A 15,393-nucleotide genomic window follows, 5' to 3' on the forward strand; every position below is an offset into this window, starting at 1 on the left:
GCTACAAACCATTATATAGTTCAAAGCAAATAAGCTATTCTGAATTCTAATAATTACGTTCTCTAAAATATAAAAACCCAATTGCCCTACAGCTCTCAATTTCAGTTTTGAGAATCCAATTATTTCCTAAACAATGGAGTGGGTAACCACAGAAACTTGTGGAATCTCTTTTCCTAGAAAACATGAAGAACAAGAGAGAAGCCAGTTTGTCTGGAAACTGCTTCAAATTCTATCTTTAAGCAGAGGCTAGACCAGATCAGATGCCCCTCGGAGGATCCTTCTAGACCTACACAACTAAGACATTAGGAGAAATAACTAAAATAATTCTCCGTAGTTTACACCCAGGAAAGTAAAATAAACACAATTCAACATCTCCTAACACAGTCATTAGAAATAATTTTACTTGGTAAGTCAAGCAGAGAAAGACAATTATCATATGATTTCTCTCATCTATGGAACATAAGAACTAGGATGATCGGCAGGGGAAGAAAGGGATAAAGAAAGGGGGGGTAATCAGAAGGGGGAATGAAACATGAGAGACTATGGACTATGAGAAACAAACTGAGGGCCTCAGAGGGGAGGGGGGTGGGGGAATGGGATAGGCTGGTGATGGGTAGTAAGGAGGGCACGTATTGCATGGTGCACTGGGTGTTATACGCAACTAATGAAGCATCGAACTTTACATCGGAATCCGGGGATGTACTGTATGGTGACTAACATAATATAATAAAAAAATCATTAAAAAAAAAGAAATAATTTTACTTGGACCTGGTGATGCTTTTATAAGCCTATTTTTCTTAAATTGTGCTAAACCATCCCAAGCTATCAATTTAAATACAAGCTTTCTCTGACAAGACAGAATAGAGATTATTATAACTTAACAACACAAAAAACAAGATTCTTATTCTATTGTTCCATCTTCCAACCTACCTGTTTCCATGTACCCCCAATCTATTCATTCCCAAAGCTTTATAAGAAACACTATTTCCCGGGGCGCCTGGGTGGCACAGTGGTTAAGCGTCTGCCTTCGGCTCAGGGCGTGATCCCGACGTTATGGGATCGAGCCCCACATCAGGCTCCTCCGCTATGAGCCTGCTTCTTCCTCTCCCACTCCCCCTGCTTGTGTTCCCTCTCTCGCTGGCTGTCTCTATCTCTGTCAAATAAATAAAATCTTTAAAAAAAAAAAAAAAAGAAACACTATTTCCCCCAAAATATTCTATGCAACTCCCCCATTAATGATTTTCTAGTGCATCTATTACTCATGTCACACTGAGCCGCCACTTATTACAAATTGTCTTCTACTCGTATCTTTTGCAAATAACAATTTTTGTTCCCTTAGCTAAAATGTAAGCTCCTCAAGCAAGGTCCAAGTTTTATACTTCTCGTGTACTCCTCTATTGTGTCAACGAGTCATGACACAAGCTTACAAATTCTCATTGGCTGACTAATTGATTTAAAATAAAGAGAGAGGGACGCCTGGGTGGCTCAATTGGTTAAGTGTCTGACTCTTAAATTTGGCTTAGGTCATTGAACTCAGGGTCCTAGAGAACCTGCTTAAGAATCTCTCTCCCCCTGTCCCTTCTTCCACTCGCACGAGTGTGTGCACACTCTCTCACTCTCTCCATCTCAAATAATAAAGTAAAATAAAATAAAATGAAGAGAGAAAGCTGTCGAATACTCTCTACACTGAGGACCAATATGAAGCTTGGGCAAAATCGATAAAGTCTTCAGACTGCTATAGATTGACATTTGTCACTTCCCTGGAACTAGAATAGTTGAAGGTTACATACCCACAGGGGCTAAAGAGAAAGACCTAGCGGTAAAAATCACACTGGTTTAGCTCCTGCGCTGTACGGGATGAGCAACTATCAAGGGGCGCCCACTCACAACACTGCCAATGGAGGCCATTGTGGAAAGCCCAGCACACTCCCCGGATCACAGAGCTGTGTGGACTCTGCTTCCACGTGGGATCAAAGATTCATTCTGTCAGGCCAAGTCAGCCAGAGGGTAATAAATAGATAGGAAAAGAGATTTAGCAAACTAAAAAGCTGTAACATGATTTCAAAAAACCAAGTGAAACTTCAGTTTTCTCATTCTTCAAAATCCAAGGAACACATCTAGAACAAGACTAAGAGACTCTAGAGTCCAATCGTTGCCAGTGCACTCTACATACTTACAAATGGGGATGCGGAACGCCCTGCTCCCTTCTCTACATGGGAAAAGGGAACTTCTTATCTGTACTACAAGGCAGGTACTGTTTTAGGAACTGGGAATAGAGCGGTTTACCAAACCCACAATTTTAGTAACAATTACATAAAGCCTTAGCTTAGTACATTGCAAAAATAAGAAACCTCCAGGATGGTCCAAATCTCTTATCTTAGAGGAGAAAACCAAGCCCCAGAGAGGTTAACTAATTTGTCTCAGTTGGTTATCGTGGCTATATTGCAACAAAGGCAGGGAGTAGAAACCAGATTTCTTATCTCTCCTCCAGTAACAAAATTTACTTGCTCTTTAAGCAACTATTTCTGTGTGCCTATCATATGCCACACATATGGTAGGTACCAGGTACACAAATGGGTAAGAAACTGACTCTGTCCTCAAAAACTTCAGTGTAACTCTAAGGTGATAGGATGAGCACCTTAATAGAAGTGGTAACAGAAAAAAAGCAAACTGTCTCTTATTATGTAGGCCTTCCAACATTTTATTTTATTTATTTATTTATTAAGATTTATTTATTTATTTATTTATTTATTTATTTATTTATTTGAGAGAGGGCACGTGTGAGGCAGGGGAGGAACAGAGGGACAGGGACAAGCAGACTTCATGCTGAGCTCGGAGTCCCACCCAGAGCTCGATCTCAGGACCCTGAGATCATGACTTAAGCTGAAATCAAGAGTCGGACACTTCACCGACTTAGCCACCCAGGCACCACGACTTCCAACATTTTAAAAGAAAACGAATGGTTAGTCATTTGTTTCATCCCTACCATAGCCCTATGAGTACAGAGCACGGATCTTACTATTTCTGTTACAGAGACAGAGAAATTGAAGTCCAAAGAGGATAAGGGAGTCTATTAAGGTCATCTCTGGTGGCAGCAAAATGCCTAGAAACCAAGTATGTTTACTCCAAGACAGACATTTTTTTCCCACTGGAAAGGCAGATGTTCTTTTATGACCAGTTCTCTTCTGACCAAGAGCACACATTTGCAAGACAGTGTGCAGAACAATCTGTGGCTGTGAAAGGAGACTTAACTGGCCTGTGAGGTCTCATCAGCTGAGCATAGTTATTCGACGGTTGAGTAACCAACCAACAAGACATCGTTATTACTAGCATTCTTAAAGTGTTCATTATATATACACAGAATACATGGGAAATGTGCTGCCCTCAGGGAGTTAATATTGTAGGGAACAGGGTTATAAACATTTCAACAAAAAGTGACATAATTAAACAAACTACGACTAGAATAACCACTACAAATAACGGCTAATTTAAGACACTAAAGGTTTTGCAGAGCAAATCTAGTGGATGCTTCCAGGAAATACACTCTTTAGGAGTTAAACAGAGAACAAGAGCCTTGTATACATAATGATATAGGCCAATCTTCAGATTATTAAAATAAAGGCTTTTTCTCACCAAGAATGTTCATCACATTTAAAAAAATTATTAATTTCTTAAGTCCTTCATTTCACCTTTCAACTTCACTCAAAACAATGATATGAATATTCCATTTCCCTCTTTCTAGGAAAGTTACATATTTTGTAACCTTCCCTATTTAAGAAGAATGAATTCATAATGGCGGCTCCCATCAGCATGCCTTTGGCAAATCGATTAAAGCAGGGTGGTTTCATTCCACCCTCCTTCAGATGTAACCCAAATGGAATGAATCTGATGGTTTTCTCCTATACCTAGTAAAATCTGTATACACATGTGAGATTCACTCAGTTTATAAAAAGTAAAAGGGAATAAAGCATTTCTTCACTGTCACGTTCAGTTTGAAACATTAATTTCAGTTAATTATCTCATATTGTATTCATGCCATTATTTATCATGGCCTTATAATGTGACCAAACTGTTTTAAACCTTAATACTTTTTAGAATTATTGACAAAATAAAGAAAGCTAAGGAGAAACAAATATTAGTGATTTCAAGCGACTGAGAGGAGGAACTTCTTTAGCAACTGGCTAAATAGTAAAAATCGTACCATCCTTTCAAAGAATAATGTTAGCATGATTTTAAAAATACAACTTGATTAAAAAACAGCAACAACAACAACAACTCTCCAGTATTTCCTGAATACACTCAGGGGATTCATACTTATAGCCAGTTGCTTTCTTTTTAAATATTTGTTGAATTTCACAGGGTGATAAGTAGCAATTTAAATGACAATTCAGAACTGTCAGTTGGTTTCATTAGAATTATCAACCATGCCTCATAAAATTATTTCATGACATTTTCTAATTCCTAGAACTCACTTCTATCACAAGAAAATATTTTAACAAGTAACAACTTAAAACCTAAATTAAAAATGTGATAATCAGCCTTTTTAGGTGAGAGAGGAATACGGCCTTAGTTATCTATAGATCATTAAGAGAAAGTACAGGGCCTAATTGGATCCAAAATGAAGTAAAGAAAGTAATGACACATGCAGCGACAGTGACATCTACTGTCAGCACTTGCAAGCCACCAGACTACCATCAAATCCTCCCAAGTGCTGAAGAAACAACTATTCAAAACTTCTCTTCTTTAAAAATCAACAAATGGAACTTGTGCATTATATCTAAAAATGACCCATCATGAAAGTGTTTCAATAAGTTTTCTTCCAGACATTAAAAAAAAAAACTTAAAAGAAAAACATATTAAAGAAAAGCCATAACACTAAAGACCTAAAAGTAAAAAACCCTTTATTCTGTATGGCCAACATCTATCTGTAACTGCTCCCCTTGGCTACAGAGTTTAACGCAAAAAAGCAAAGATACTATACAAGCTAGTACTTGGTTCACACATCAAGAAAAAGCAATTTAAGACATTTCAGGATACATGAACATGCAAAGAAAAAAAAAAAAAAACTTCAGCTGTTGTACTGAGAAACAAGCTCAAAATTTCAGCCCTTGCTACCTTGCTGTGTTTTTGTTGCTTTGAAAGGTCCACTTATTAAACAGTAGGTATTTTTGCCCAAGAGCTTAGAATTTGGCAGCCTAGGTTAATTTACTATAGCATTTTAATAGTTTTATGCTCTAGATGAATCCATAAAAGTAAGCAAATTTCCCAAAATTGTTTTTGGCCAGGACAATATTTTTTAAAAGTAAAGTTAGCATTAGATGAAGCTTACCTATTTTTTTTGGAGAGTTCATCCTTTCCCCTTTTAACTCCAAATATTCTTGTGATCAAGGTACTAAAAAGGAGTGTGGATGAATTTCTCACCTAATGTAAAAATAAACGTACAATAAGGGTTAAGAAATACACATGGCATGAAACCAACATTTACAATGTTCAAACCTGACATTCAAAGTCCTTACCCAATTGGCTAATGTGGGACTAAAGCAAATATGGTTTGTGTTCATGAAATAATTTTCAAAAACTGTATAGTAACTGACTCAATGACTTCCTCTTACACTAAGCCCTGTAATCCAACCACATGCACACAACACAGCTCTTTCCTATACTTCTAACATCACCACCAATCATTTTATTTCTTTGTACCTGTATCATCAAATAGCACTTATTTTTTTAAAGAAAATTCATTTTCCTATATTGTTTCTGACAAGGAATATCCCAGTAAAGAGCTCAGCTCTTCCCACTTATTTTCTGTAATCATTTACCTATGGGAAATATTTATAAGACCTAACTCAATGCACATTAATTAATACGGTCAAGAAAATATATGAAATCCAAAATGTTGTTTATTAACCCCACAATAGAGTAATTTCATAAATTTTAACCCTATAATCATGTGAGACAACTGGTTAATAAAAATAAGAGGAGGGAACTATCATTAATAAACACAAGTCATTCCTTCAAAATGATAATAATGGGGACGCCTAGGTGGCTCAGTCGCTTCAGCACCTATCTTCGGCTCAGGTCATGATCCTGGGATGGAGTCCCACATCAGGCTCCTTGCTCAGCGGGGGAGTCTGCTTCTCCCTCTGCCTGCTGCTCCCCATGCCTGTGCTCACTCTCTCTCTCTCTCTGACAGATAAATAAAATCTTTTAAAAAAGTGATAATAATAGAGATACCTATTTCCAAACCAAGGTGTCAAGATATTTTGTTGGATCATAAAAATGTCTTGAATGCCATGGTATATTGATTGGGTTTCCTCAATTACCTTGCCAAATCAGAGCAGAGATGTATAAATACAAACTGACTTGCCTACAGTGTGTAAGGCACGATACCAGCACCATGGAGAATATCTAGAAGACACACTTATGGCCAACATAGAACCTATATTCTAATGAGCTAGGTGTCAGAACCATATGGTACGTTTAAACAGCAATATAAGAAGAAAGGTAATTAAAAGTAACAATGTAAGATTTACAAAATAGCCGCCTGAAACCACTGCAGCAAGGGTCACAAACTCAAATGCCCACAGGGACCAGTGAGCGGCAGGGGAGGCACGACTGGGTCTAATGCAGTCACTCTTCAGCTTTAGCTGAGTTGCACGAGGGAATGTAAGCCCAGTGCTCCCAGATCTGCCTTTTCAAGAGAAGCCAAAAAACCCAGTTTTTATGTGAAATCTCACTATTTTGAAATGTTGGCAACAAAATAAAGGAAAAAAAAAAACCTCATCGAGGAGGCCAAACAAAACACAGTTGTAGGCTAGATTTGACCTATCCACCACCGGTTTGCAACCTTTCCTCTGGAAGCCCAAGACTGACTCAATTCATGCATGGTAACTTCAGGAGTAGATGACAATGCATACCAAAGTGGCATAATTCGTACCAATATTGCAGTGAAACCCTAAAATTGGACAAATTCACTTATGTTCATTCCACAGTCAACAAACATTAATGAAGCACCTACGATATGCCCTGACTAACAACCCCAAACAACAAATGCATCTGTCCTGTTACACTGTCTACACGGCCTGTGCCCTAGTTCAGATCTTGATTATCTCTCACTTGGTCTATTGACTTAGTGCCCAAAGACTCCTGGGTTTAAGATGACTTGGTAAAGTCACATAAAACGCTGTCTCCTCTCAAGAATTGCACAAAGACAAAAAAAGAAAAATAGAAGCACAAATTCCATCCTGCCCTAAACCAAACTTTCTAACAAAGGCTGCCAGATGCAGTCAAGCTAAACTAGGAGTTCAGGGAGACTAAAGAGCATGAGTGCCAAGGCACCCCTTAATCAAACCTTAGAGGACTGTTTTACAGAGTGAATGGGTATCCCCAGAGAGAAAATCCCTGTCTGATTCAATAAGCTGGAGGCAGGAGACAGTCTTTCAGTAATACTAAGATAGATCTGAGGGTTCCAATAGTATTAGTCTGATCCATTCAGTATCACGTTCCCTCATTCGCAGCCAACAATCATCAGGGCCTATTCCAGTAGGTGTAGCAACATGGTGATATTCTACCATTAATTAGTTACAATTTGCTGAAAGTAAAGTTTTCCCTCATCTGCTCTTTGGTTACCCTGTTACTGGATTACTATGGAATCATTTCCATAAATTTACCAGTTTGCAGAATAATGCGTTAATGCCATAGCAACTGCCCAAAGGCCACCAAATAATCTTTTAAGACATTAAAGAAAATTAATTTTCCTTTTCTTGAGATAAAATTCACATACCATAAAATTCACCATATTAAAGGGTACTATTCAGTGGTTTTTAGTATATTCACAAAGTAGGAAACTACCACCACTACCTAATGCCACAGTATTTTCATCACTCCAAAATGAAACCCTATACACATTACTAGTCATTACGCATCCTCCCCCACCAGACAAGCATTAATCTACTTTCTGTCTCTATGGACTTGCCTACTCTGGACATTTCATATTCGTGGGATCATGCAATATGCAGCCTTTTTTGTCTGGCTTCTTTCACTTAGCTGTTCTCAAGGATCACCTGTTGTAGCAGGTATCAGTATGACATTCCTTTGCATGGCCAAATAATATACCATTCCATGAATATACCACATTTTTAAAATCTACTCATCATTGGATGGACATCTGGGTTATTTCCATTTGGAGAGTAGTATTCATAATAATGCTATGAACACTCAAACGTACAAGCTTTTGTATGAACGTGGTTTCAGTTCTTTTGGGTAGATAGGTAAAAATGGTACTGCTGGGCTATATGGTAATGAGAGAATAAGCAGTCAGACATGAGCTGGAGGCAAATGTGGTGATAAATAGGTGACACATTAGAAGTCTGGGGCACAACATCCTGACTTTGTGGCTTTTAACATTGTGGCCTCACGGCTTCCAACACCCTAGGGCTGACAGACCAAGAGCCACAGGTGCAGAACATGCGCTCGCCTCTTCAATCTCCGCCCCCAGGGTAACCTATAGCTTCATTATAATATATTCACATTGTGGTTTCTTCAACCCACCCCTGACTTATCCCCATGGCAGAAGACTTATTCCCAAGACAGTTTCAGCAAGAACCTCGCAGGGTCAAAAACTCCCCCTTCCAACCAGTAGGAGTCCCTTAGATGATTGGAAACAACCTCAGTAGGAGACTGCCCTCGCTATGACCTACAACCTATGCAAACATAAAAAGAAATACACCCCTAATCCCGGTACAGTTGCCATCTCTGGGCCTGCCCACTCTCCCACCTTGAGAGTATAATGCCCTTGATAAACTGCTTTGTGCCTGCTGCTTTCCTTCTGGCTGTCTTGATTCGAGTGTGGATCCTCACGTAAATCTTTCACGGAGAATCCAAGAACCAAGACCTCCATTCACACGATGCAGACTCTCTCACTGGTAACAGTAACTGTACATTAAACTTTTGAGGACCTACCAACGTGGTGGTACCATTTTACATTTGCACCAGCAATGTATGAGGGTTCCGATTTCACCAATTCTCCAAATGCTCCCCAATAATTGTTGTTGTCCACCTTCTTGATTATAACTATTCTATATTCTAAATGGATATGGAATGGTATCTCATTGTGGTTTTGATTTGCATTTCCCTACTGATTAATGAGGTTAAGCATTTTTTTCATATGCTTATTGTACATTCACGTATCTTTTCTGGAGAAATAATATCAAGTTCTTTGCCCATTTTTTAACAAGGTTGCCATAATTTTTCTCACTGAGTTTTAAGAATTCTTTATATATTCAGGGGCACCTGGGTGGCTTAGTTGGTTGGGCATCTGACACTTGATCTCATCAGCTCAGGTTCTGATCTCAGAGTCCTGAGTTCAAGCCCCCCCCCCCACAAAAAAGAGTTCTTTATATATTCTATATACTAACCAAATATCAGATACATGATTTGCACATATTTTCTCCCATTCTATCAGTAGAATTTTCATTTTCTTGATGGTATCCTTTGAAACACAGACATTTTAAATTTTGATCAAGTCTAGTTTATCATTTTTCTTTTGCTGCTTATGCTTTAGGTGTCATATCTAAGAAACTGTTACCTAATCCAAAGTCACAAAGATTGACAGTTAATATCTTCTTCTAAAAGTTTCACCGTTTTAGCTTTTACATTTAGGAGCCTGATCCATTTTGAGTTAATTTTTCAGTATGGTGTAAGACAGGAAGCAAACTGATTCTTCTGCATGTAGTATATCCAGTTGTCCCAGGACCATTTGCTGAACAGACTATTCTTTCCCCACTGAATTGTCTTTTTTACTAAATGGTAGGTTTCGTTTCTGGATGCTCAGTTCTATTCCATTGAGTTATAAATGTCTACCAAATGCCAGTACCATGCTATCTTGATTACTACTGCCTTTGTCATAAGTTTTGAAATTTGAGCATGAGTCGCCTTCTTTTTTCAGGATTGTTTCTGAGTCCCTTGCGTTTTCATCTCAATTTTACAATCACTTTGTCAGTTTCTGCAAAAAATTCAGATGGGATTTTAATAGAGATTATATTGAATCTGTACAACAATTTGGGGAGTACTGCCATCTTAACAGTATTAATGAAGTCTTCCAGTCCATGAACATGAAGTATCTTTCCACTTATTTAGGCCTTCTTCAATTTCTTTCAAAAATATTCTGTAATTTTCAGCATACAAGTCTTACATTTCTTTTGTTAAATGTATTCCTAGGTATTTTATTCCTTTTGATGCTATTATAACTGGAATTGTTTTCTTAATTTCATTTGTGATTGTTCTTTGCTAGTGTATAAAAATTGATTTTTATATTTAATCTTGTATCCTACAATCTTGATGAACTTGTTAATGATTAATTATTTAATGGTTTTGTATGTGTGTGAGTGTGTGTGTATGTGTGTTCCTCAAGATTTTCTATATAGGAGACTGTCATTGAAAAATAGATAAGTTTTGCATCTTCCTTTCCAATTTGGTTGATTTTTATTTCTTATTCTTACCTAATTGCCCTACCTGTACTTCTAGTACAATGTTGAATAGATATGGCAAGAGTTGATATCCTTTGTCCTACACTCCTAATCTTAGGAGGAAAGCTGTCAGTCTTTCACCATTGAGTATGTTATTAGCTCCAGATTTTCCACTGATACCCTTTGTCAGGTTAAGAAAGTCCCCTTCCATTCCTAGTTTATTGAGCATTTATAACATGAAATGGTATTTGGATTTCTGCAACTGCTTAGATGATCATGTGGTTTTGTCCTTTAGTCTATCCGTATGTTGTATTATATTGATTTTCAAATGTTGAAACATACTAGATATTTGAAATGTGTAAAGGTTATATAGCATAACATTAAAAACATTAATGTAAATATAGGGAAAATAACTAGCATGGAACACACTACTTGTTACTTAAGATAGGAGAGTGTCCCTATGTTTCACTGCAATAGTATAAATGGCTCCAGGTCATCTGGTTAAGGTACTCCTTTTTATTTTCTAATATTTCATCCATATTACCTGTCCCTATCGACTATAAAGCTAATTAAGGAAGGAAATTACATAGAAGTACAATTGAGAGAGAGGTTAAGACTAACTGACAAACTGCATTACCAACTCCTAAATCACTGATAGTAGATGCTAATATGAATCACTGATATCATATCAATGTGGGTAATGAAAAAGGTCATTATCAGCACTAATATATTTTGAAAAACTCATGATAGTAATGACAATGAAAACATGTCCTGTTTGGGAAGGATGGATCAAGGAGAATACAAGTAAAAAGGAGAATAACAATAGAAAAAAGTACTAGTAAAGTTAAAAACGGACAGAATAGAATGGCTGCCAAATAACTTCAGCTGTAATTAATCCTTATAAGGAAAATACCAGAAAACCTTCCCGTTTTCTTACCTCCTTCTCCATCAAGCCCCCAACATACGGTTGATAAGGACTTGATATTCAGCTACAACTGCTATCAATTCTTCCCTTCTATTCACTAAGTACATATGCTTTTTCTTTCCTTTCTAGCATGAAAAAGCTAAGCATATAGACTTGCATAAAACAGAGAAAGACTTGGTAAAGAAAAACAAAATTAGGTTTCACAAAGCAGTGTGTGCGTGTACGTGTGTGTGTGTGTGTAGAAGTGTGTATGCATGTGTATATGTATATGTGTAGATAATACATTTTTCTTATGTATGTATGGCTTTTCTTATATAACATAAATGCTCCCTTGACAAGTAGTTTTAAAATATAAACACAGAGCTTCTCATGTGCAATCATTATGTGGTATAGCCATTTATACACCATACACTTTTACCCTTAATAGATGGTCACATCCCTGAGAACGGGATCTGCGTGTAATGGAAAATATTTTGTCTAGTGTACATGGTGCCAGTTTACAGTAGAAAGAAATACTTTCTGAAACAATTAAATGAGATTTGGATTCTAATTTGTCTTTAATCACTTCTTAACCATGTGACCTTGAAAAAGACACTTAAAACTTTAGGTCATAAATTCCTCATCCGTAATCCAGCAAAGCTGTACTGGGATTTCTGGGCCTATGACTTAGGGGAGGGCCAGCCAAGTTGTGGCGTTCATGGTGACCTCCTTCCAAAATAGTGAGACTGAGAGACAGAGCTTGCACCAGCCCATACATCAGCTATGCACTGGTTTTTTCAAAAGTACTTTCCTGTGAGTAAAGCTCCATGCCAAGGCATAGTGTAATAAGTAGAGCATGGCTAGGTTTAAGCACCACACAGCCTTCAGCCTGGCACCCTTGTGGCAAACTCACAACTACCAGAGACCCTGGACATGCTGGGGCCAACACAGCACAAAGTACATATGTGGCAGCACTACTGGGAATATCTGAAAGGCTCCTTTTCCTCCTCTGAAAGCCACTGCATATTGTAGACCAGAGCTGGCCTGAGGGACAAGCAACAAGGATATACGAGATAGAAATATTAGCCCAGTGTGGGTCTGAGTAGGATATTAAAATGGCATACTCAGTGGAGTTTCTGGGCAAGCTGGGAAGATGAGTTAGCTTCCCTGCAATGAGGATGCAGGGAAAGAAGATCAGTTTTTCCAGTCACTGAACAAAGAAAAAAGGGACTGCCCAGAAATGTCTTGGTTCTCATATATGTACCTGTAAATTACTCTTACCTAAATTTTTTAAAAGATTTTATTTATTTATTAGAGAGAGAGAGAGCACGAGTAGGGGGCAGGGGCAGAGGGACAGGGAGAAGCAGACTCCACGCTGAGCAGGGAGCCCAATGTGGGGCTTGATTCTAGGACTCCGGGGTCATGACCTAAGTCCAAGGCAGACATTTAACCCACTGAGCCACCCAGGGTCTTTAATTTAACCTGCTTCATCATCTCTAAAATACATGTCAAAGATCATCACGTGTCACCATTTTTACCAATATTTTCCCACTCTGAGCCATCATCATCTCTTGGCAGAACTGCTATAACAGCTTCCTGATTGGTCTTCCTCCTTCCCTGTAAGTCTTGCCACCTTACAGTTGCATCTCCATTTGTAACTACATCGATCAGATGTCATCACTCCCCTACTGAGAAACTCTCGTGAAGGATTTTTCAATAGCAGTGGGAGCCACAGTTTTAAACCCTGGGTCTGTCCTGACTGTACCATGGAGCCTGTGGCTCATCCAGCCATTTTCAGACTCAGATGAGAAGCTATATCACAGGGCATGGGAACTACCTTTTCTCGCAGCTGCCCAAGGGTTGTTTCAACCCCTGCCCAAGTTGTGTTAATGCCCCAACTGTTAACCTTTGACAATAAGACACAGGAGATGGGACTGTTCCAAGAGGTGGTAGTTTCATATGGCCTGGCTAGAAAATCTATCACATGACCAGACAACTAGCTCAGTTTTCCTGCAAGGTCAAGGCCTGCTCAGTAATGCCTTTCCTCTTTCCTTGTCTCACCTTCTCTTTTTTCCTTCATTCTTGGTGGTGTGGGTTTGTACCATTCAATAAAACCTTAGCACCCAGATTATACTTCCAGCTCTGTTTCCTAAGGAAAAGGGCCAAAACCCTACAAGGTACGTAGGGTACCTTCTCTGTATTCCTATAACACCAAAAACTCTCCTCTATACTAGCACAGATTCTGGAGTCAGACAGATTATAGTGTGCCCTTAGACAAATTGATTTTGCCTCTCTGAGCCTTGTCTTCCTTATCTGTAAATGGAGATTATAATAATAGAATCTACTTTGCAAGGCTGTTCTGGGCATTAATTGAGATTATCAAAATAAATGATGCCAGGCACACAGAAAATCTTCAACAAGACAGCCATTATTATTATTATGTCTCATTTATCCATGTATTTCTAGTGTTTAATATATCATCTGCAACACAGTAGGTGTTCCTAATGCCTAATATGTTTACAATAATACCTTACCCCTATATTTTAAAAAAGCCCAACAGGTGGCAAAGACCGAAAAACTTGTATGGTCTCAATACAAAAGACTGAGGAATGTGTAAAAACAAATAAAATTATACATGGATGCTTGCTGGAAAATGTTCCTTTACTGTAAAATTAAAATTAAGTTAATTTTACTTGTGGTTTTTTTTTTTTTCCCTCTCCAACATGGAAAAACAGTTAAGTCAGAAGTACAGATGTAGTGACCTTTAGGCACAAGATACATTCCTGAGAAGATGTACATAAATTAGAGTTTCTGTAAATTAAACCGCATTTCACATGTGTTCAGGAAAAATCACTCTTTAAATGACTTCAACAGAGAATCCTGTGATAAGCTGCTTTAAATGGTTGTAAATTTTAATTGTTTTAAAATGAAGCTCTCTTCATATACATTGATTATGTTGATTTGTAATTTTGGCATATCTTAGATTAAGTTTTTATAAAGAAAAAAATATCAATCAATACATTAAAGTCACAGGATTGATCATTAGAGCTATGATGTTTATTTCTTCTAGTACAGCAAACTAAAAGAACCAAAAAGATTTCTTCATAACCAGTGTTAATATGGAAGATTCCCGAAAATAAAACCACACATGAGTGCTTATACATATTTATACAGTCTTTTGTGGATACATGTGTGTATCTGAGTACTACAAACATATAAAGCCCACATTAAAAAAAAGGCAGAAAATACATCAGAATGCTAATAACAATTATATCTACATGGTAGTTAAACAGGTGACTTTCACTTTTCTTATTATGCTTTTCTTTATTTTCAAAATTTCTACAGTACATGTGTTATTGTTTTAAAAGGTCTCAAAAAAGATTTTTAAAAGAAATGAGCTACTCATTTTTGATACTTTCAGTTTTGCTACAATGTTGGAAAAGTCACCAGGTTTCATTCTCTGAAAGCATTTCTTTGTTCATCTTCAATTTATGATTGAAAGGAAACAATATTGATATTTCTGGCAATCGGTTTTATGATCTCTAGTTTTCTGGATGGTCAAGCCACATTCCTACCTCTATGACTCTTACTGAAGGTACACAGGTATTGCTCTGTTTCCTGTAAATGCAGAAGGTAAACACTGTGTCCTTGGGAGTAGTTAGGCAATGCTCTAGACGGGATTTTAGACATCTGTCTTTCTTACAGGAAGATGCAGTTTTCCCAGCAGAAGTTGGCAACCTTGAGGATTCCTCTTTGCATTGGGAGTCTGTGTCTTTAGCTATACTACCATATACCGACCCTCAATTAGAGGCTTATCACAGAGTTCTCAAATGGTTCTCCATTCTGCAGGTAATGTATTAAGGTCTAGCTTCTTTCCTCCTCTCCCTTTGCCAGTCTTTTTTTTTTTAAAGCCACATGTTAAGCACTCACAAGCCACAGGTTAGTCTCCTTTATTCTGGAAGGAAAACAATAAAACCATGGTGCTTCTCCCAAGAATCATGAAAGTTGACCTTCTTAAATCCA

The 15,393-nt window shown here is 37.8% G+C and overlaps 1 protein-coding gene across 6 annotated transcripts in view; it reads right to left on the reverse strand.

Moving 5' to 3' along the window:
• The window catches only part of THADA (THADA armadillo repeat containing), a 224,949-nt gene that overhangs the window by 129,507 nt on the left and 80,049 nt on the right, over positions 1-15,393 (reverse strand). For all 6 annotated transcript variants that reach the window (XM_034659058.1, XM_034659059.1, XM_034659057.1 and 3 more), the window contains exon 26: positions 5,330-5,421. In XM_034659058.1, coding sequence (XP_034514949.1) covers positions 5,330-5,421 — 92 coding nt within the window. The remainder of the gene's footprint in view (positions 1-5,329; positions 5,422-15,393) is intronic.

The sequence above is a fragment of the Ailuropoda melanoleuca genome, chromosome 4, assembly GCF_002007445.2.
Source record: "Ailuropoda melanoleuca isolate Jingjing chromosome 4, ASM200744v2, whole genome shotgun sequence".
Taxonomy (NCBI): domain Eukaryota; kingdom Metazoa; phylum Chordata; class Mammalia; order Carnivora; family Ursidae; genus Ailuropoda; species Ailuropoda melanoleuca.